The sequence below is a fragment of the Typha angustifolia genome, chromosome 9 (assembly GCF_048772165.1).
Source record: "Typha angustifolia cultivar Huaian chromosome 9, ASM4877216v1, whole genome shotgun sequence".
NCBI classification, from domain to species: Eukaryota; Viridiplantae; Streptophyta; class Magnoliopsida; order Poales; family Typhaceae; genus Typha; species Typha angustifolia.
The window spans coordinates 2,232,981-2,255,696 of NC_133247.1; the positions used below are offsets into that span (position 1 = coordinate 2,232,981).

Consider the following 22,716-nt stretch of genomic DNA (forward strand, 5'->3'; position numbering starts at 1 on the left):
TTTTCTTCCTTTGAACAATTCTTCAGCAAAAACTTGCCAAACGGGAAGGTGGAAGTATTGATCGCAGTCAGGATATTGCTCGCCTGCAAGAATTTTACAAGTTGTATAGGGAAAAGAATAAAGTTGATGAGTTACGTGAAGATGAAATGAAGTTGAGGGAATCTGGTGCTTTCAGTGCCAATCTTGGAGAGTATGTGTTTTGTTTCTTTCAGCTTTTAGTTGACATAAATGGTCTGGATTCATCTATCTATTGCATCCACAAATCATGGAACTTGCATATCCTGAAAATCACTCCTATATGCATTATCATGTAAACTCATCATCTACTTCTATACATGATTAGAAAGAGATAAATTGGGAAAAGAATCTGAACATTTTTTCTATCCTAGTGTCATTCTAAGTTCTGTAACGTACTTTATTTTCTAGTTTCAAATTGCACTTATTTAAGTCAAAAATTGAAGCAAGTATTGTACTAACATGTGAACTACTGTATTTTTGCAACTCTATTATGTTAGCATGAGATTTTATCATGCGTTGGATAGAATATAGATAAAGCAGTTAGACCATGCTGGTCGACAGATTTGAGATTGTTATGTAGAACTTGATACAATTTGCAAACTTGGAAATATTAGCATTAACATATAGATGTACAAAGTTATTTCTCTTTACTGCTTGTTATCACTTTATGATTCCTGTATGTGGTACTTGGTGCTAGCTTCTTGATGAAAAATATTTTGAAGCAATCTTTTCTATTTCAAGTCAGCTTCTCTTCTTTTGGTGCTATCTCTGTCCAATATTAAGTATCCAAGTCATCTTCCATTCACTCTATGCAACAGCTTGACAGGGTGCTATATCTGTTCTTTTCTCAATGACCGTCCGTAATGCTATTACCTTTACTTTCAAGTTGCTATCAGCATCTTTTTGTTTGTTTTTTCTACAGCTCATGTATATAGAAACCAGTATTTTTGCCTAAAGCTGTCCTATTAGGTCCAATTGAGGTGCCAACCGTATTGTGTAGTGGTTTAAAATGAAACTGCATTTTCAGCTATTGCAGTTGATTTATGGAGCCTCTGGATGCAACGTTGCAACCACTAGTCTTACGATATTCTGAAATTGCTTTAGATTAGATTCTCTAGGATTGATGATCTTCCTTCTGATATTCTCGTTAGTTTTTGTGCTTTCAATGTGATAGAGGTCTATTCTTTATATAGATTATCTCATATTCACATTTCTGTAGTGCATGGATTCAGTAGGGCATTTATAAGTCAGTTTGTTGGTTTGACTAGTATTTAATCATTTATCTGGTTAACAGGTTGGAACGTAAAACTGTAAAGAGAAAGAAAATATTTGCAACTTTGAAGGTACTGGGAACGGTAGTAGAGGAGCTTACCAGAGAGTTATCCCCTGATGATGCAAAAAAGTTGATCTCTGAGGAGGTTTGCCCCACTCCCCTCCCCCAAACTAGATGAGATACTTGTTATTTTATTGCTGTGACATTTGTTAACAACTTGCTCGCAGAGTATTAGATAACTTCTGAAAAGAAATTTCTTTTCCTTGCTAGTTTTGTATATAAATATTTGTGGCTGTTTTATGCCAAACATTTGACCTTATGTGGCCTGGCAATTAATTTGTTCTATTGGCCTTTTTTAGATGAAACGGGTTATGGAAAATGATGCAGCAATGACAGAGGATACAGTAGCTTATAACATTATTCCATTGGATGCGCCATCTTTAACGAATGCCATTGGTTCTTTCCCAGAGGTAATCTCCAATTTCGATTATCAGGAATCCATCTTTTTAATGAATTAACTTCCTGCCACCCTAAGTCTTCAATAATCTCAGGTGAGAGCAGCTGTATCAGCCTTGCAGTACTTTAGGGATCTCCCAAAGCTGCCTAGTACCTTTTCTATCCCCACCACCAGGAATGCTGATATGCTGGATTTTTTGCATTATGTATTTGGTTTCCAGGTTTGTAGCTCAGTTTTTTCATATTCTAAAACAATTCAAAGGCCAACAAAGCTAATCAGAATTAGTGAGGAGAACTAAAGAAATTTAGTGATGTTATTTTAGTGATCAAGGATGCTGCTTATTTGTATCATTAAATTTTTTAATTTAATCCACTTATTCTACTTAAGGCTAAAGGTTGATTATCTTGATAATGTTGTCTTTTAATCTCATGTTCATGTCTTTTATATTGGTATGAACTCTAGAGAAAAATGAAATTGGTTAGAAAGTACATCTATGTTACTGTCTTTTATTTTAGTGCCTTTAAAGTTTGAACACCTGATGTTTCAGAACAGAATTGTCCTGGAGTTCCCTTTCTACTTCTTTTAAGTTGTATTGGATTTGTAGTTTCACTTTTGTTTTGCTATCCTTCCAAAAGAAACAGCGATTTTCAATGCAGAATTCCTGATGATGTCGTCAATAGTCATGTTATTATCCCAGTTTTTTTATTACAATTCGAAACCTTTTTCTAGATAATGATTTTATCTGTGTTTGCATCATCTAATTTTTTAGATTTTAAATTAAACTATTATTAGAACTTAGAAGTAGGAAAATGTTCGTTGTAGTGTTTGCTAATGACCTGATCACTATTTTGTACTATCTCTACCTTTGGCAATCATAAAGTTTGGTAGGTCACTTTTTTACTAAATTCTTTGTAACTTCATCTGTTTAGATGACTTGTTGAATTGGTATCTGCAGTACTGTTTTCTATGTCCTTTTATCTGAACTTCAGTAATCAGTTCTGAAAATTCGTGGTTATTCTGCGATTTCTTCTTCAGTTCAATAATATCTTCTAGTTTGGTATGCCTTGACTGCCTTTTATTTTGGGTATATTCTTCTTGCTCATTGTATGAATTTTTATCTTCTTATTGCATGCCCCTTTAATGTTAAGGCATTGTGCCCTTATGGAAGCAGATCCTAACACAGTCTCACCTTTTCTCTTCTTTGACAGAATGATAATGTGGGTAACCAACGTGAACATGTAGTTCACCTTCTTGCAAATGAACAGTCTCGACTTGGAAGTGTTTTAGGCAGTGAACCGGTATGTGCTCTTATTTGTTTGTTTTGCCCATTGAATTCACATGAGAGTATATAATAGGTTTATGTTTATGCTCTCTCTTCAGTAAGTTTTGTTTGCACTTTGAATGCTAAAATGGTGTAAGAGGTGAAGTTGAGGGAGATCTCAAACCATGAATTCGAGGACTAGGCCGTTTAAGTTCCATGGACATGGTTTGAATTTGAAAATAGGTTTGTGATTGTAGTGGTATGTGAGAGCCTTTATGTTTCACTTTCACTGCTCATGTGAGTGGGTATTGACGTACGCAACATTCTAGGCCATCATGGTATGCAGTTCTTTCCTGATGCTAATGACTGCTGCCTAAGTTTTTATTTTGAAGAGAGTACCAAAATGCCAGGTTTTTATATCGAAATTGTTGTAATATTAAAGCTACTGTCTCATACTTTTTTCTTTTGAAGGACTTATCACTATTGATGCTTCCTTTGCAGTCTTCTCATGCATGCAGAATTTGATTAAATTGATTGGATTCTAAAACAGGTTACATGTAAATTTTTTGGTTTGGACTGTGTTTGTGCCAAACCAAGTTCCATGCCAAGAAATTTGTTCTATATTTGTGCAATTATCTCTTGACTATAAAGCAGCTTTCTTTTTCCCATTCAAACTTCCAAATATTTTGAATTCAGGCTATCTTTAAATTCATTTCCTTGCAGAAAATCGATGAGGGTGCTGTGCTTATTGTATTCATGAAGTCTCTTGACAACTATATAAAGTGGTGCAACTACTTGCCACTTCGGCCAGTTTGGAATAAGTATACCTTTATTTCCGTTATCTAAATGCATGTTTCCAACTTGAATCTTTTATTCCCATAAGAATGTATCTTTGAGAAATTCCATTGTTTCATATGCAGTATGGATTCGCTGAGCAAAGAGAAGAAGCTGATGTATCTTTGCTTATATTTTCTGATTTGGGGGGAAGCTGCCAATATTCGATTTCTTCCTGAAGCCTTATGCTATATATTTCATCATGTAAGTTGCATAAAGTCATAGATTTTCTGCTTGTTATCTGTGAAGTTATATTTGTCTGTTGTTATGTACACCTGTCATTAGTTTTTCTAATTTTTGTCCTAATTGTATGCAAGATACATTATATATTCCTTGGCTTTTCCCCCAGCTATTACTGTTGACATTTTTGTTGTTACATGTTCTCAATCATGTCTGTCTTGTATTACCATTTTAATTTTTAATACAAAACCTGGTCTATGTTTATCAAGAAGGTAGAACAAAATTTGATGTGTGTCAAATGGTACCACTATAATGAACACGTAATATTTGTCAATCATTCTGATCCTACTTACCTTATAGTATTTATAATAATACCATTTTTTATGTATCAGTATTACTGTCTATCTTTGGATACGATTGACAATAGACTAACATAAGAGATTATTTTGGTCTAACATCTCTTTCAACCTGTTTGCATCAAGTTGGATGTACTAATTGAACATATCCAAGATGAGGTCTGATTCTGTAGGTTATTTTTTGATGAGTGATGAAGTTTTTAAGGTGAGAACAAAAGGTAAGTCAATTCTTTGGAAAAACCTCAAGTAATTTCAAAAGTTTGAATATATACATACAGTATTTTTTTAGTAACTCAATCCTACAACTTTCAACTTTTAATATAGATTACCCTGAATCCTGACGGCATGAATTACCTATCTGGAAGGATTCATTTGAACTTGGATTTGGCTATATATATTATATAGTTTAATGAGGTTTAAGGAAATGAGCTCAGGCACAAAGAGAAGTTTGCTTGGTGTACTTCTGAATTTATTTTTGCAACTGAAATACACTAGACCTTAAGACATAAGAAAGGAATGTGTCAATTTATGTGCTATGCTGTGGAATAGTACACGAGCAGTATCTATAAATCTGAATACTTGAGAGGTGATATTGTCGAGAGTAAGGTTGATTTTTTCTTGCTCTTATGAGATCCTACATAGATAGGAGCCTGTTTTGCTAGATTGGCTTTAAGAGTGATCACAAACCTTTGGATCAACCCTTCAAATAAAAGATGTGTTTGCATTGGGGAATATAGTACAAAATGGTTTTTTGGAGGCAAGGGCAACATCTTCCAGTATGACCAAGGCGGTATCTTTCTGCAGCATGAGGGCAGCAAAGCCTTATGGCTATATAACTCTGATTCTTGTGAGGTTGTCCATTGCTAGGCCCTTCTTTTCATTGTGTTCTGGTTATATGCTCTTTCTTTCTATCTAGTTTTCACTTAGCGGGCATTCTTTATGGTCATTTTTGTGTTTTTCAAGGTGATGGCAATTATACTTATAGAAATGTTTCCTAACTGCATTAACGACTTTGATTATGTCATTACATTCTTCAGGTAATGATCATCTTCATTTAGGTAGGTTTATGTAGGTGACTTTGTTAGCAAGCATATCATTATGTTGCTTTGAATGATGCTTTTGCATGTATACATCTTTGAAAATTGAATTTGTCAGTATAATGTACGAGTATGATTCTTTGCTATTGGGGGGCAGATGGCGAGAGAGCTGGAGGAGATATTACGCCAGCAGATTCCGAAACATGCCGATAGCTGTGTTTCTCAGAGTGGAGTTTCATTTCTTGATCAAGTTATTTCTCCTCTATATGAAGTCATAGCAGCGGTAAGTCCTTGTTTTAGTAGTTAATCACTATTCCTTCTTCAAAGTAGGTGAAGAAATTATCATACTCAGGGACAAACATCATTTGATTAGTTAACAAAGCTGAGACTCATTCTTCTGTGAGTTATTGTTATTTAATAAATTATATACATAGTATACATAGCATACATAGAAAGAGAGGGAGAAGGAGAGAAAGATGTGAAATCTCCCATGTGTAGGCTTTTATTCGTAACCATCAACTTTATATCACCAAGTTTGTCCATTTGTGAAGACCCTCTTTATAGAAGTCAACTGGACAGCAAATCTTTAAATCCATGGAATTTTAGAACTTGAGTTTCTTATGTTGTGCTTTTTATTTATATGGGATACATTAATTGTTGGAATTTGAATCACATGAAATGGAAAAGCCGTGAAATATGTAAACTCTAATTAACAAGCCAAAATGCCAAACAATCTTTTCCAGGGCTTTGACTTTACATGGTACAACAAGTTATCTATTTCCATGGCCCTGACATTTATACATGTGATGCCAGTCTCAAACAGATGACTCTAGATCAATTAATTTTTTTCACTGCATGAGGCTTGTCTTGAGCTGTGAGAAACTTTTCTTCTTTGATCGGGTTATCAAATGTCACCTTTACCACTGCCCTTTTGTATTCTTTTCGGCTTTTGAGACAGGAATTGCTCGTCTTTTGTATTCTTTTCTGCGATTAATCTTATCTAGATCTATATAATTAGCCAAAGAGCTTCTAAAGACAGGAAGCTTAAAGAGCTTTCTCCACCAGTGGCTTCCAAAGCCTGGCGTTGTAAGTTCAAATCAATAGTCCAGTTTTTCAAAAAAGACAATATATCCTTCTGACTCTTCACTCCGGTCAATCAGTGCTTGACATTTGGGAAGTACAAGAAGCAGGGGCGGCTTTTTTAGACATTTGTTACCGCATAAACTCTGTTCGGGCTTCAGCTAAAGGGAGGACCTTGAGTTCGACCTTACTCAGGCTCCTTAAACTGGGATTGAAAGACATAATTCGCTGGTTCCAGAACCGGGCAAGTCTGTTACAATATATGAGATACCTGACTCGAAAACCATAAAAATATATGAGATACCTGACTTGAAAACCATAAAAACTAAGAGTTATGTTGGCCCACTCGACAAGTGGTGCTGACTGTGTTGCTAGAATTTCTTGATTTTTTTTTCTGTGGAAATGTGAATGAAAAATTAGGGCGATGATATTGCTGTAGATGGTATATTAGTGTCTAATTACTGTATTCCGATACTTCGTAGTCATGGCTTTCGCATAAGTTGGTTAGGAATTGCATGTTTTGGCTTCATAGATGAGCAAACTACAAAGTTAGATTAAGTCTCGTTGCATCAGATGGTTCTAAGTATGCAATATCTTATTGGCATTACTACAAGGCATTCGTTGATCATCCTCACGGCGAGGATAGTAACTTGCCCTGAGTTCCGGTTATTTTATGCTGGTATATGGTCTTCTCTTCTTGAATATGCCAAATGCATGCTGAGAAAGTAAGCGAAGACTTCATTCTCTAGGAAGTAGGAATGAGTGCAAGCTGGTGCAAGGATTAGTATAAGAGATGATTTCTTGACCTTTGTTTAAGCTGGTGAATGATTATTAACCGAATCAATTTATAGTGGATTGTTATATAATCTAATCAAGCTGTTCGATTACGTCGCCTTTTTTAGGTCAGCAAGGTTTTCTTGCAAACACTAGTTGTGGGTTAATGATTTATTTTGAACTGTTTTATGATTTCACAAAAGTTTTCCCTATCCATTCATTGCCACGGGATATTAGACAATTTTGCTTGGTTCTAGCTCTACTGCGGTCAAGAGGAAGTTCATATTCTACAATTAATTTTGATGCCATCCAGAAACTTTATTTGCTGCTTCCTCCTGAAGGTCAAAGAAGATTAAAATGAGACACTAATCATACTCATTTTGTTCCCTCTGAGAGACGAAGTTTATAATATTTAGATGTATACAAGTCCACACAAGGATAAAAAGTTACTTTTGCAGGAAGCTGCCAACAATGACAATGGACGGGCACCTCATTCTGCCTGGAGAAACTATGATGATTTTAATGAGTTTTTCTGGTAATTATCAAGATGATGCCCGAGCCCAATATATTTCTGTTTAACCTCTTTTCCTTATAGTTCATTTTTTATAATGCAGGTCTCTTAACTGCTTCCAACTTGGTTGGCCTTGGCGACTAAGCTATCCATTTTTTTCAAAGCCTAGCAAGCAGGCAAAGGTCTGTGAATTTTTATGGGTCTTTAATTCCTTTTAGTTTATCTTCAATGCAATTTTTGATATTCAATATTGAATATATATTGATTTGTTCTTTCTAAAGCTTGATTTATATTTGAATTTCTGAGTGGTTTCTGCCTTGCTGTTTGAAAACAACTACTTTGGCAAATGGAACTATGCAGCACATCGAAGTTCAACTTTTACTGGTTGGAGAAATGCCAAGAGAAACTTCTTTTAGTTCCTGTTACTGGCCTGGTTTTGCATGGTAGAAGGGATCCTACAGTTTCAAACTTACGGTAGCATCTGGCGGACATCTTCATGCATTGTTTGATGGCAATTTTAAGAGAAATGCTGAGGGTGGCATGTATGTGTAGGGCTCTTGCCTTACATATGACTTGAACCAGAAATTCTCTTTACAATTAGTAAACTAAACTCACTGTTAATACAGGATTATGGGACCACCAGTTGATGAAGCGTGGATTTGTTATGTATGAGCATATATACATACACGATTCCTTGCACTAATCTTTGTTATCTAAGTGGCTTATTTGATAAATGACAGAAGTTGCTTTAGAATCTAACTGTCGGGTTACAAACTCTCGTCTAGTCTGTTTTTCTATCTCAAGTCTCAACTAAGATAATGGGTGGAGTAATTTGTTCATCCTGACAAGTTGCCTCTTTAGCATGCAAGCAAAGTGCCTAGAAGCACAAGCCAAGCATCTGCAGTAGGCATTTGCCCTCTTCCTAGAATTCCACACTTGAGTTTCTATCCGAGATATGCCTGAAAGTTGTCAGTTGGCAAACTGTATCAAATGAAGCCTTTTTCTCGTATTGTATGGATAAATTGAAAGTTTTGCCTTAACAGTTGCTCCATTTTGCTTTTACTATCTGTTTTCAGATGTTGATTTTTCTATTGTTGCATAGTTTGATCTTTTTCTATGCTTCTTGGTTTTTATATTTATATGTAACTTGTGCAGAGATTAGGGTGCATTGGTGGAAGTAACCATTACGGCAAAACATCTTTTGTGGAGCACCGAACCTTTCTTCATCTTTACCATAGCTTTCACCGTCTATGGATGTTCCTTTTTATGATGTTCCAGGTATATTTGCTGAAATGATATCTTCTGTTTACATGTAGTTTGTATATTGAAATCTCTACTGCTTTTGCTTCAACATGTCTTATTGGTTTTCTTGACGGGCAAATCATTTGGGTCTGTTTCTCATCCTGCTTAATCAGCGTGCATGCTCACAGATATTTAATGACTGATCCTGCTATGTTTACTACTACACTGTAGGAAGAACATTTGCTATGACAGAATTAGTGTCAACTGCAGGTGAAGTGAATGAATAATTTTGTGTCAGGATATTGTGGGAAGGACTATTTTCCGATTTGGGGGTACTTGAGTGATTGTAGTTGACTGAATAGTTTGGTGATTTCAGGGCTGGAGCAGTGATTTTTGCTTGTAGAATGAGTTTTTTAGGTTACTTAATCTTGTCTTATTAATTATTAGGATCGAAAGAATCTTTATGATTCTGCTGAACATAATCTAACAAGAGGGTCTAGAAATGGGAACATTTCTCCAGAAGTGTGATGATATCCTATTATCCTCTTTGCTTCTAACTTCTCATAGAATCTGTGACCTATTTTGGAAGCTATTAAGGGTTCATCTTTCACTCTGCCTCGTTGTGATACTAATTTTCTATTAGGTAGATCTTAGCCACAAGCTGGACCATTGCATTTGTTGTTGAGCATGAGATGCCAATTTGTAAGAGGTGAAAAAGCTACCAAAAGAGCTCTGAAAGGCTAATGTTGCTGCTCATGAGCTGGTCGGTGATGTTGGATGCTTTGTAGGGCAGGAAATTATAGAGTGCTTATTAAACAACCTTTGCTGTGACAATTATTGCTAGGGCTGGTATTCACTGCAAATAATATGGCATACTGAAGTGGGATTGACAACCCCTGCTTCAGAGAGAAGTGGACAAGCATGATTGAATAATGTGTGTCTATCTGAGAGGGAGATTATTACAGGATGTAGTAAACCATATCTTGGATATTTGAGGATATTGAACTGGAGCTTTAGAATACTAGATCATACTATTTAAGCAGTTGTTTTCTCCTGAAATGATGATTTCACGGATGGGAAGTTTCATTGATAACCTTATAGGACCTTGTACTGTTTTATGCATTCGGAAATTGTCATTTAGGCTATGAAAAAGACTACAAGTCTTAATCCAACTCTAATCAAACACAAAATTACTATAGATCCCAAAATCGAACTATTTAGTAGGTTCACAGAAAGAAGTGGACACCTTTTGTTTCATCCATAATTCTTCTTTAGTTAGAGCCAAGACTGCTATCGCACTATTTCTCTTTCTTCCTTTTCTTCTTCTATCCCTCAATTTTCTCTGGATGTAAAGTATATGAATTGCTATTTCTTTTCTTCCAGGGATTAACTATTATTGCTTTCAATGATGGCAATTTGAATATGAAGACCATTCAAGTTCTTCTTAGTCTTGGCCCCACATATGTTGTTATGAAATTCATCGAAAGTAAGTTCTGGCTATCAATGCATTTCCCTTTCTGAGGTTGTGAAATACTAGCAGGTTGATCAATTTTATCTTCAATTGTTAATAGATGGTTAAAATCTTGCTTTTTACCTTTTCATTTCTTTCTTCTGGTGACTACTCTTTGAGCTAGGTGTTCTGGACATTTTGATGATGTATGGTGCGTATTCTACATCTCGTCGGTCAGCTATTACCAGAATATTCTGTCGCTTCTGTTGGTTTTCTGTCGCCTCGTTAGCCATCTGTTACCTATATGTGTAAGTTCCACAATTTTTAATTTGCTTCTTCTGTTGTTTTGCGTTTATAGCTTCCTCTTTTTGTGGAACTTTTTACTATACTTACAGTCTTAATGCAACTTTTTAGAACTTTTTTTATTTATTGGGCTTCAGGAAAGCGCTTCAGGATGGGACAGATTCTGCTGTTTTCAAGATATACGTTTTTGTACTTGGTGCATATGCTGGTTTTCAGATCTTTGTTGGCCTCCTGATGCAAATCCCCTTCTGTCACCGCCTTACCGACCCATGTGATCGTTGGTCTCTTGTGCGCCTTGCCAAGTGGATGCGCCAGGTTCTTTCCTTCATTGATTCTACTATCCTTTTGGACTTTTTCATCGTCTGCTGTGCTGGTTATTCTTGTTCCTGATTTTTTTGCATAATCGGAAGTTGTTTTTCTGTGAAGGAACACAACTATGTTGGGCGTGGCATGTATGAGAGGCCCTCCAGCTACATTAAGTAAAGATCTTTGCCTTTTTTTTGAAAACATGAATGCCTCATCTTGTTTGTAGTTATCATTCATCTACTTTGGTTATAAATACACTGAGTCTATCTATGATACTGCTTGTTTTACCTCTACTTTAGCTTATCTGTCCTTTGGGTGAGATTGTAACCTGTATAATATGACAATAGTAATCACCTTTTCCTTTATTTTGAACTCTTAAATGTCTAGTCGGTGCAATATTTGGCTCTTGTGTTGCCTGAGATTCAACTATCATCTATGGTTTATAAATTCTACTTGCCTACTGGTCGATGTGAGTGAACCTTGCAGAGATCCCCTCTCTTTTTTTTCTTCAGAACGTACAGACAATGATTTCTTGATGGTTGGCAGCCTTGACCTGTTTAGTAAGAAGTTTGATGTACTAGCTTTGCATGAGGTTAGGTATTTGTCCACTATTGCTGGAGATTGAAGGCATGATGATCTTCATGGGTTTTGGTTTACTCTCCCTATATTAGTTAGTTACTAGATTACAGTAATCTTTTACTCTAACCTTGGGACATGCTCCAATGATCCTCTCCGAAGGGGGTTTCTCCACAGTTCACATAAGAAGATTGTCAGATATCTTTCTTGTCTATATATGATCTGTTTGTGTGATTTTTTTATTATCTCTAATTGCTTATACACCTAATTTAGAAACAAGACGAGGTCAACAGTGGGTAATATTGCTTGAGTATCCTACACCATAATTAAGTCACAAGACAGGATTAAATGTGGGTGTTTGATATGATTGGCCTACTTATTGACCTTTAGTCTTGTATCTAGGCATATGAATTCTCGGGACATAAACACCTACACCCATCTGCATTATCAGAATTTCTAGAAATGTGTGACCAATATCCATGTTTTATATTTGATTGGATTTCATATTAACTTATTGTGAGGTTGCTTCTTTTGCCAACTTAAAATCAACTATTGTAATTTTTGTTTTGTGCAGATATGTGCTTTTTTGGCTTGTGGTACTTAGCGCAAAATTTTCCTTTGCCTATTTTCTTCAGGAAAGTGTTATTCTGACTACACTCGTATCCTCATGCAGTTTTAGGAAAATTATATTTTACCCCCATATGGTTAAGTCTAAATTTATTTTACCTCTCTATAGTTTCATTTGTATTGCTTTACCTCTTATTGTCTAACTAAAATGCAACTTTTATTTTTTCGATTGTATTTGACTAAACCAGAGATCGAATTTGAAGATACCCATTAGATATAAAGTTGTATATATTGAATAAGCTTTTTAATGCATTTAAAATAATATCGATCGAATTTCAGATGACAAAGATATGATAAGTATATTAAATAAATATGTAATTTTGTCATCTGAAATTTGATTGATATTATTTTAGATGTGTTGGAAAGTTTATCCAATTCTCTCCAAATTTATTTTTAATGATTATCTTCAAATTCGATATGTGGATTGATCTAATATGATGAAAAAAATTTACTCTTTTAGTTTGAATATAACCATAAAAGGGTAAAGTGACACAAATGGAAGCTTATTCAATTCGATTGATATATATAATATGCCTTGGAAAGCTTATTCAATTTTTTATAAATTTGTTTTTATTGAGTATCTTCAAATTTGACCTATGGATTGGTTAAATATGATGAAAAAAATAATAATTTTAGTTTTAATATAATCATAATGAGATAAAGTGACACAAATGAAAGTTTGGGGGGTGAGCTGTATTTAGGCCTAACGATGGGAGGGTAAAATGTATTTTCCTCTTTGTTTTTCAGTCCTAACAGATATTTCTCTTGCAGATAAAACCGTTGGTAAAACCAACTAGAATCATTATCAATTTCAAAGGCTTACAATATTCCTGGCATGACTTTGTGTCTAAGAGTAAGCAATATATATATATATATATATATATATATATCAGCCTCTTCTTGTTATCTGCATCTTTGCTTGAGAACAACGAAATGCAAACAAGAATGCTAGCTTTAATTTTTTTTTTCTTTTCCCTCTTTTTATGTGAAAGATAGAACGAAATGCATATGACATAAGATCTTGATTGTCATTTAAATAAATATTGTTTTTTCAGTTCAACCTTTCCCTGTTATATTTGACCAGGGCATTGAGTGCGCCTTGACATGCAATCCTGTGTATTCCTGGTTTGTCAAACTTTGACTAATGGGGCTGCTAGGTAGTCTTAGGCAAATCAATACACAGATCAAGTGAATAATATTATTTAGTACTTCTTGGACGACTATCCCCTTGTAATATTCCTCACGTCAAACTTTCCCTGTCATATCAATATGGCTATTGAGTAGACCTTGACCTGCTTATTCCTGGTTTGTTAAGCTTTGGCTAGTGAGGTCTGCTAGGAAGTTGTATGCAACTTAATGTGCAATGATTTACGTGCCCATCACTGTATAAAGTTTGGTAACCTTGTTTAGGCTAAACTATATGTATCTGTTTGATATATCACAAATGAACCATCTTCCAATATAAATTTAATTAATCCTTATGATCTCTGTCCAGAATGTTGTTTCTTTCCCAGTTCTTTTTTTTAAACTTTATGTGGGTTAACTTCAGTTTTGCAATGCTTGCAGATAATCATAATGCACTGACAATTCTTAGTTTGTGGGCACCAGTCGTTGCGGTGAGCCATTTGCCTTCAAGATTTTACTTGCTAAACATAACATCTCATACAACTCTTATACTTTAGTTGCATTTGAGGACTGAGATTATCTGATCGTCAAAGCGTTTTTAGCATAATTTCCACAATAAGCAATTTACAATGGCGCAACCTCCATATGTGGGGCTGTCAAGATAATCGAACTGGCTTTAGTTCGGCTCGCTAAGGCTTGATGAAAACTTTGCTCGAAATTGAGCGATTGAAGCTTGTCAGCTAAGTCAAGCTTGCAATTCATTTCGAGCGGAGCTTGATCATGAGCCTAATCAAGCTTAGCTTGATAAGGCTCAAAAATAATAATAGAATTTTTGAAAATATATAATATATAATACATATAACTAATATGAACCTTTAGATCAAGATCTGTACACTCATACTAATTAGTTACTCTAGGGCTATTATTTTAGCCATCTTATGATTGCAATAAGAGGAAATATTGGTCAAGCTATATATTTATTTTTTCAATTTTTTGTTACTTACTAGTTTAGGTATTTGCAATATCTATGTTTATGTAGTACAAATTATTTGCATACATACTATTGAATCAAGCCTAATTCAAACTTGATCCAAGCTCGATTTAGGCTTGAATTGAATAAGCTTGAAATTGCAATATAATTGATCAGCTCATTTAGGCTTGAGCTCGAAATTGGCTCAAATCAAAATTGAATAAATTCAAACTCAGTTCTGAATTTAGGCTTGAAATTATTTTCAAATCAAGTTTGATCAATGCTCGCTTGATTACACACCCTTATCTATATGGACTACTTTTTAGTAATTTATTGATCAAGAACAACTGCCAAATGATTGACACCGTGTTTGCAGCTTTTTATATGTATTTTTCTTTGGTTGGGGCACTTTTGGGCCTTGCTTGGTTTGAGGCTAAGTCCTAAACTTGATTAGTTAGCCTCATTTCTTGGTCTAGATTTAGATATCTTGAACTAGGCTTACATATTATTATTTTTTTGTAAAATAATATAAGGTTAATATTTTATTTTAAATATAATATAAGGTTAATATTCTATTTTAAATATAATATAACTTTACTATGTTTTATTTTCTTTTGGTTTTTGGTTTTAAGCCCATGTGTGAGGCTTATTATTTTGTAATAATTTATAAATATTATTTTAAAATATTTTTTAATTATTATTTTTGGAAAGCGAGTTATTGTGGGCTTAAACTTACAAGTCTGCAATCACTCTATAATTTCTTGTGAACTTAGTAAATTTAAAAACAAAATGGAGGAAAATGTTTTTATTTTTGAGAAAAATTATAATTAGATGAGAGAAGATTTAAAATAGGAGTGTAATTATTACTTTGATATGACATGAAAAAGTGAAAAATATTTACTCTTGCAAAATTGAGTATGTATCGTGCAAATAGTACTAAAATTTTATTATTAAATTTATAAAATATAAATGCAAGTTAGCCATTTTAAACTCATATTAAACATATTAGTAATATTATATAAAATAATTTTTTTAATCTTTGTACAAATATTTTTTTTTTAGCCATGGTGAAAGAGGAGCTCTTCTATAATAGAAAAATATATATTTGTTGGAACAGAGAAGATTGATAAGATATGAAATTTATAGATTTAAGTCATGTCAAAGATAAAATTATAATAATTTGAAAGAATATTAGAATTTATACATTATTTATTTAGTTATTTATTGCAGACTCAACTTGATTAGAAAAAAACTTAAAATGTATTTGGTTACTAAACTAGGTTAGGTCAGGAACCCTCCCTGACTGAAAACAAACTAATGCCTCGTGTACTTAATTATCGTAATATTGGTCCGGGACCCTCCCTAAACTCAAAACAAACAATGCCTTGGGTATTGGGATGTAATTATCACAATTCAATATAAACAATTCTTCACATGACTGTCCATCTGTGCAGATCTATCTTCTTGATATCCATATTTTCTACACATTGGTGTCTGCTGTCTATGGGTTCCTACTTGGTGCAAGGGAACGATTGGGTGAGGTAAATTTATATTTATATGATGTTATATATGTCATATCTTTTTGCTGTAATATTGCAAACATATATTAATTCTTTGTATTTAACATTGTCATTCTTGAAAAACAATGGTCATACGGAAATTGTTTTTAATTTTATTTTAGCATCTTACTTCTTTGTACGTGACATGCAACTCAAGAAAATATTATTGGCACCTGTATAGGGTCTAACATTTAGCCCTTGTTTATGTTATCTTCTTTTCATGCACATATTGCCCTCATATAGATGTAATGCTGTTTGCTGATATCACTTGTTCAGGTTGTGCAAAAGCAGTTCCCAGATCTTGTATTCTATCCATTTGTCAGGAATCATGATATATATTAGTCATTTGTTAACACATATCTAGTTGTCTTAAAGTGAGTGCATCTGGAAGAGATTCAGTTGTTGTCCTGGATTCCTTTAGCTGCTGTCCTGGATTCAGTTGTATTGACTGCCTTTACCCAGAATAAAATAACCACTTAGAATAGCGGAACAGATTATATTTGTCAAGAAATGCAAAATGATAATCTTCTCTAATATCCTTCCTTTTTGCCAATATACGTCACATTTGATGTCCAGATTCGATCTGTGGAGGCTGTCCACCAACTCTTTGAGAAGTTCCCTGAAGCCTTTATGGACAACCTTCATGTTGCTCTGCCGAAAAGGTATTCAACATTTTCTTTTGTTGTTGTTATTTTGTCTTGTTCTGATGTAACTGAAACTCCCTTTTGATTCTTTATACAGGAGGCAGCTGCGATCATCCAGTCAGGTAATGAATTATTTTTGTACATATATTGGTTCACGCGAGTTCCTTTTCTTCTCCTTGATCAATACTGATTTCCGACATTCTTGTAATATTATAGAATTGAATGGTGCAAACATTTACCATAAAAACTTTAAAGAATTTTTAAACACTTTTTTCCTTTTGTTTACATTCTAAATAGCATTATGTTTCTAAACAACTGGATAGGTAATGTTTGTTCCTGGTGTTTTGGGGTTTATTTCTTCTCATATAAGATATTGGTACATATCTTTTATAGTATTGGAATTTCCTCTCGAATGGTTTTCTTAATACATGGATGCATGTACTCCATGTACTAATTTTGTGTGTGATATCCTCATCAATCCTCACTTCTTATTGAACTATGCAAGGATGGTCACATCGTGCCAATAGAGTATCAATACTTGGCATGGGTTGTGCCCGTGGCATAAACCCATGCTAAGGTGTGTCAATCTGTGCTAGTTGGCTCGATTTTTTTTATATTGTTTTACATTTTTAAAAACTAATTTGGGATGTATAAATAATAGATCTAAGTTTAATTTGGCTAGATCTATTGTTTCTACATATATCTAATAGTTTGGTGCTAGATCTATAAAATATGTAGAAATCAATGGGAAATTTTGATTTTGCCCAAAATTTTTCCCAATTTCAAAAAAAAAATCAAAATTAATATGTGAAATTCATTCAAATTGTGTCAAAATTGATATATGCACATATTAGATTTACTCCATATAAGTTGATTTGAACTCAAAGTTTATAATTTTAGTTAAAATTTTAGCGCATGATTAGATCTTGCACAAGTTCTTTTTCCTAAATTTCAAAAAAAATCTAGAATTGAAAATTGAGTCCAAATTGATATAGAAACATGTAAGATTAACTATATTCAACTATGATTTGGTTTAAATTCTTGAGTCATTGTCAATTAATTAATATATTCAGTTACATTATGTGCTAAATCATATTTATACTTGACTATTGCTATATCTTTAATAAAATAGATCATTTGTAACATTATTTAAGAGTAAAAGACTCTAATATAGGCTTTAACACGTATATTCAAACCAAGACATGTGTAAAGACTAAAAAATATATTAGAAGTGTGCCACTGGCATGCAGGGGCGTGCAAACATTTACACTTTTTATCCATTTCTTTACATTCTAAATAGCATTATATTTCTAAACAACTGGATATGAAATGTTTGTTCTTGGTGTTTTGGGGTTTATTTCTTCTCATATAACAGCGTTGTACATATCTTTTATCGTATTGGAATTTCTTCTTGAAAGATTTTCTCAATACATGGGTGCACTTACTCCATTCAACCACCATGTACTAATTTTGTGTACAATTGCCTCATCAATCCTCGCTTCTTATTGAACCATGTGCCTAAAATGATGGAAGTATTCCCTTTCGGTTTTACTTGTTTGTCAAGTATAATCCGTTTACATTCTTGATGTCTCAATTTACTAAAATTGATAGCATGATTAAATGACATGCAGCATAGAATTTTATCTGGAATATCTTTATTTAGCAATGAGTGATAGTAAGGGCTTAATGTGGAACCTTGATGCCAATTCACCCCATTCAACCTCATATTGACCATAGCTCCATTATACGTATATCCTTAACAACATTGATATATTTAATTGAACACCCTTTTTCATTGAATGTGCCATAATAATTTCTAGGGGCCTATCTTGAGCTTTTCCTATGTCAATAAATACCCACATGAAATTTTTTGATCCTTTTCCTACTGTTCTTAGTTAATTGCCCTATTAATTGACTAAATATTTTATTCAGTCCACTTGCTACAGAACCATATTGATTTTCAGAAATATTCCTATTGTGTATTAATCTATGTTCAGTTACTTTCCAAAGACCCAACAATGATCTATAGGTTTGATTCAGTGACAATCTTTCTAGAGAATGCTGCATGCTTGCCCTCTTTTTCTTTGAACACTATTATCCAAACGGTCTGTTCCAGTCTCCCAGATGCTTCATTCTTAACTTTATATTTAGTTCCTTGTGATTGTGGGAAACAATCTATTGACCATTTTGATAATTACTTGATGAAGACTGCAGAGTTAAACAAGTTTGATGCATCTAGATTTTCTCCCTTCTGGAATGAAATCATTAGGAACTTGCGAGAAGAGGATTATATTACCAATTTGTAAGTTCTGTTTAGTGTTTTACCGAATCTTTGCATCTTCCTTTGCATATTATGATCTGTATGGGAATAATTACTATTCCCTTTTGTAGTGAAATGGAGCTACTTGTCATGCCGAAGAATTCTGGAGATCTTCCGATTGTTCAGTGGCCCCTATTTTTGCTTGCTAGCAAGGTAGACTGTACACTTCTACTCTTTCTTTGAAATATGCTGTTTTGCCCTTGTGCATTGATAGTTCTTTGTCTTAGTTTCTCTCTCTGAATTATCTCTTTGATTTGCTCAGGTATTTCTTGCCAGAGATATTGCAATTGAATGCAAGGATTCACAGGATGAGCTCTGGTTCAGAATTACGAGGGATGAATACATGCAATATGCAGTTGAAGAGTGTTTTCATAGTATTAGTCATATCCTGGTTTCTATACTTGACAAAGAAGGAAGGATGTGGTAATCTGAAACTTCTTTAGTTATGCTAAAATGTTCTCTTATATTGGTTGTCTTTCCTGGTCTTGCTAGTCCAATTTTTCTGATAAAACGCAGGGTGGAAAGAATATATAATGATATAAGGGAAAGCATTTTGAAGAAGAATTTCCAGACTGACTTTCAGTTGAGCAAGCTGCCACTTGTAATTTCCAGGATTAGTGCACTAACTGGAATACTGGTAACCATTCCCACTAACTACAACATTGCATACCTTCTTCAGTCATGTTGTTCTTGTTATTTTAGTATTAAACAACTCAATATCCTTATATAGATGGCATGTTGGTGGCCTGCATAAAAGAGTTATACTGTTATAAGATCTGTTCTAAATAACCAGTAAGATATGTATGATGGAAGCATATATTGTACTGTGTGACATTTACCAATTGATTTTTGAGGTAGAAAAATAGACTAAGAAAGTAAACAAGCAAAAAAGAGGAACAAGATGACCAAGAAGTATGCAAAAGTATTGAAGGCTAATGATGTAAAGAAGTTTTGGAAAAAAAGTTTAAAAGACATGTAGGAATTACTTAGTGAGAATTGGAGGTGATTATTAGTTTATTAATGCATGAAACTGCACCAAAGCAAAAGACGAAGAGACGTTTAGGACTTTAGATCTTCCATATTGGCACATGGGCTCCTTGTTATATGTTTAGCTGTTAGTATTTCATGGTAGCTGACTTGCCTTTTTGATAGAAGTTTGAATGAGAGCGTAGTTATGGTACTTAACAATGCCCTTATCAGGAAGTATCTTAATAATCCTGTGCTGATATATGTTGGTATGGCGAAGAACAAATTATGATGTTAAGCACAAATTGTGGTGACAGTTAAAAACTTTTTTGTGCGAGAGATATCTGTCCCTTCTCCAAGCAAGAGATGTTGAGTTTGATGGCAAATAGCTATTTACTGGTCCATTTTTATACTAGTCAAATTCTTTTGCTATGCAAGGTATATTTATCCTTTGCTCGTTGGATAATTGTTGGAAGTTGGAACTTTGCATGCTTTGTAGCCTCTAGTTTACTAGCAGTTCTATAGATGCTTGTTAGTGTCCTCTCAGATATACTTGTTTGTGCTGCCTTATGCCAATATTCTGTTTTTTTTTTTAAATTTTTAATTTTTTTTAGTATGTGACTGGAAGTTCTTTTACCCCACAGAAAGAGAAGGAACACCCTGAACTGAAAAATGGAGCTGTAAAAGCTATTCAAGAGCTTTATGATGTGATTCGTCATGATGTTCTTTCTCTTGATATGAGGTGGACAATAAGAAACTTTTTGGTCTTGCTGAACTTAATATAGTTAACTTCATATCTTTTGTATTGTAACGGGTTAACTTGTTCTGCATTTAAGAGGTAACCTTGATGATTGGAGTCAGATAACTAGAGCAAGAGCTGAAGGCCGTCTATTCTCTAATCTTAAGTGGCCAAATGATCCTGATTTGGTATAGTTCTGAACTTCCACCTATAGGATTTAAGATTTACCTATTCTTCTTATTCTTTTTAATTTAAAATTTAGAACTGGCCTTTTGTTTTCATTTGATTCACTTTAATACAAATGCAGCAAGTATTGATCAAGCGACTGCATTCACTTCTGACCATCAAGGAATCTGCTGCAAATGTCCCAAGAAACTTGGAAGCCAGGAGGAGACTGGAGTTCTTCACTAACTCTCTCTTTATGCGAATGCCAGCTACTAGGCCAGTTTCTGAGATGTTATCCTTCAGGTGATATTCATATCCTGCTAGTATTTTCTGTAGAGAGAACCAACAGAGCAGGTGGATTAGGATTTCTTTTGCCACTTGCCATCCTCTGTAACCGGATGTGTTCAGCTTGTGAAACAGTAAAAATGATGTTCTAGGTGGATATATTCGTTTTCACCTGAGGCATTATAAGTTGCTAAAATCCCAAATAACATCTTGAAGTTTTGCTGCCTTAAACTAATTTTCTCCAACACTGAAGATTCGAGGATTTCCTATTGTCAGCACCTATTTTCTTTTACCTTAGCAGCATTCAGAAGCATTGCTTATTCCGTTCCTTTTCATTGGCTGCACCTTTTCTTTCTTCTAAACTCCTTTTCATATCTTCTCTTTAAACGGCTTTGCATCAAAAAGGTTGTCTTACTACAGATTCACACTGAGGATTGCTGAAATTTGGTGTGAAATGAGAACAATCATGGTATAATGACCTAATCCTCTAGTCCTTGATGATGTGGCCAGAAATAGATCTGTCACATGCGATATGGGCATAGAAGGGAGGGAAATTGATATCCTAAGCGTTCCAGGTCAGGAGCCAAAGGGTCAGATATGTCCATTAGAAATTCAGAATGACTGAAAGATGGAATGTTCTTATATTCTTACTGTTGTTAAGGAACTGCAGGACTAGACTTTTCTTCTTTGACTAGAGATTGGACTGTGGCTTAGAAATAAGCAAAATGTGGATGTACTAGTGGTCGCCTCATAGGTTCCCATGATTTATTCTAATACTATCAGTTCCTCTTGTCATGATCATCGATATCTGATTTCCTTTTCCTTTCATTTTTGCAGTGTCTTTACCCCGTATTATTCTGAGAATGTTCTTTATAGTGTTGCTGAACTCCAAAAGAAAAATGAGGATGGGATATCGATACTATTTTACCTCCAAAAAATATTTCCAGGTTTGTTTTTTTCCTTCATGAAATGTTATTGGCATTAGAACTTAGGACCTAAATCAACCTGGTAATAGAAGTTTAATTTAACCCCTAAAACCCATTTTCAGGACATAGAAAGGTTTAAAGATTGTATTTTTAGCATGTCAAGACAGTTCCATATTTCCAATGACACATTGGCTCAGTAGATTATGTTCCAGGCAAACGTACCATATCGAGCCAAGTTTCGCGCACCCTGAAATTGACATTACTTGCATGTAATGAAATGATCTCTTGATAAACTCAAGGGCATTACTTTATTGTAAGGCTTGTTATGTGCAGTAGTTGCAGAAATTGTATCTCTAGCAGCAGGGTAGGGCTGAAAACATCTTTGTCCTATTAGCTCGGCATTAATGGGAATTCGCACACTTGGAATCCTTTTATTCTTAATAAGTTGTGGAATCCTGCTAAGTGAGATCTAAAAAAAAAAATCTATTACATTAAAGTAATCTAATACCCACGATTGATTGATACAATAGAGTTTGTTATATTTTTCTTTTGCTTACTCTCTAACTGGAGTTTGTTGATGTAAACTCTCGATATTGTTTTTCGTATTGATAGTTTGATACAATAATGGAGCTTGTAGTTCTTAATCATTTGCCTTGTTGGGAGATGTGGCATGGGTTTTGAATGACTTGATATGTACGACCACTTAAATAGGATTGCGCTTTTCCATATTGT

The 22,716-nt window shown here is 34.2% G+C and overlaps 1 protein-coding gene across 1 annotated transcript in view; it reads left to right on the forward strand.

The window, feature by feature from the left end:
* LOC140767804 (callose synthase 9) overlaps positions 1-22,716 on the forward strand; it is a 36,927-nt gene that overhangs the window by 1,996 nt on the left and 12,215 nt on the right. Inside the window, exons 4-32 of the mRNA XM_073107866.1 lie at positions 27-190; positions 1,313-1,436; positions 1,651-1,761; positions 1,843-1,968; positions 2,957-3,046; positions 3,733-3,830; positions 3,930-4,047; positions 5,574-5,699; positions 7,729-7,805; positions 7,885-7,963; positions 8,937-9,059; positions 10,407-10,509; positions 10,658-10,781; positions 10,914-11,091; positions 11,203-11,255; positions 12,233-12,290; positions 13,054-13,138; positions 13,852-13,901; positions 15,835-15,921; positions 16,516-16,601; positions 16,681-16,705; positions 18,791-18,885; positions 18,975-19,056; positions 19,166-19,326; positions 19,420-19,540; positions 20,514-20,611; positions 20,706-20,796; positions 20,916-21,076; positions 21,896-22,005. Coding sequence (XP_072963967.1) covers positions 27-190; positions 1,313-1,436; positions 1,651-1,761; positions 1,843-1,968; positions 2,957-3,046; positions 3,733-3,830; positions 3,930-4,047; positions 5,574-5,699; positions 7,729-7,805; positions 7,885-7,963; positions 8,937-9,059; positions 10,407-10,509; positions 10,658-10,781; positions 10,914-11,091; positions 11,203-11,255; positions 12,233-12,290; positions 13,054-13,138; positions 13,852-13,901; positions 15,835-15,921; positions 16,516-16,601; positions 16,681-16,705; positions 18,791-18,885; positions 18,975-19,056; positions 19,166-19,326; positions 19,420-19,540; positions 20,514-20,611; positions 20,706-20,796; positions 20,916-21,076; positions 21,896-22,005 — 3,004 coding nt within the window. The remainder of the gene's footprint in view (positions 1-26; positions 191-1,312; positions 1,437-1,650; positions 1,762-1,842; positions 1,969-2,956; positions 3,047-3,732; positions 3,831-3,929; positions 4,048-5,573; positions 5,700-7,728; positions 7,806-7,884; positions 7,964-8,936; positions 9,060-10,406; positions 10,510-10,657; positions 10,782-10,913; positions 11,092-11,202; positions 11,256-12,232; positions 12,291-13,053; positions 13,139-13,851; positions 13,902-15,834; positions 15,922-16,515; positions 16,602-16,680; positions 16,706-18,790; positions 18,886-18,974; positions 19,057-19,165; positions 19,327-19,419; positions 19,541-20,513; positions 20,612-20,705; positions 20,797-20,915; positions 21,077-21,895; positions 22,006-22,716) is intronic.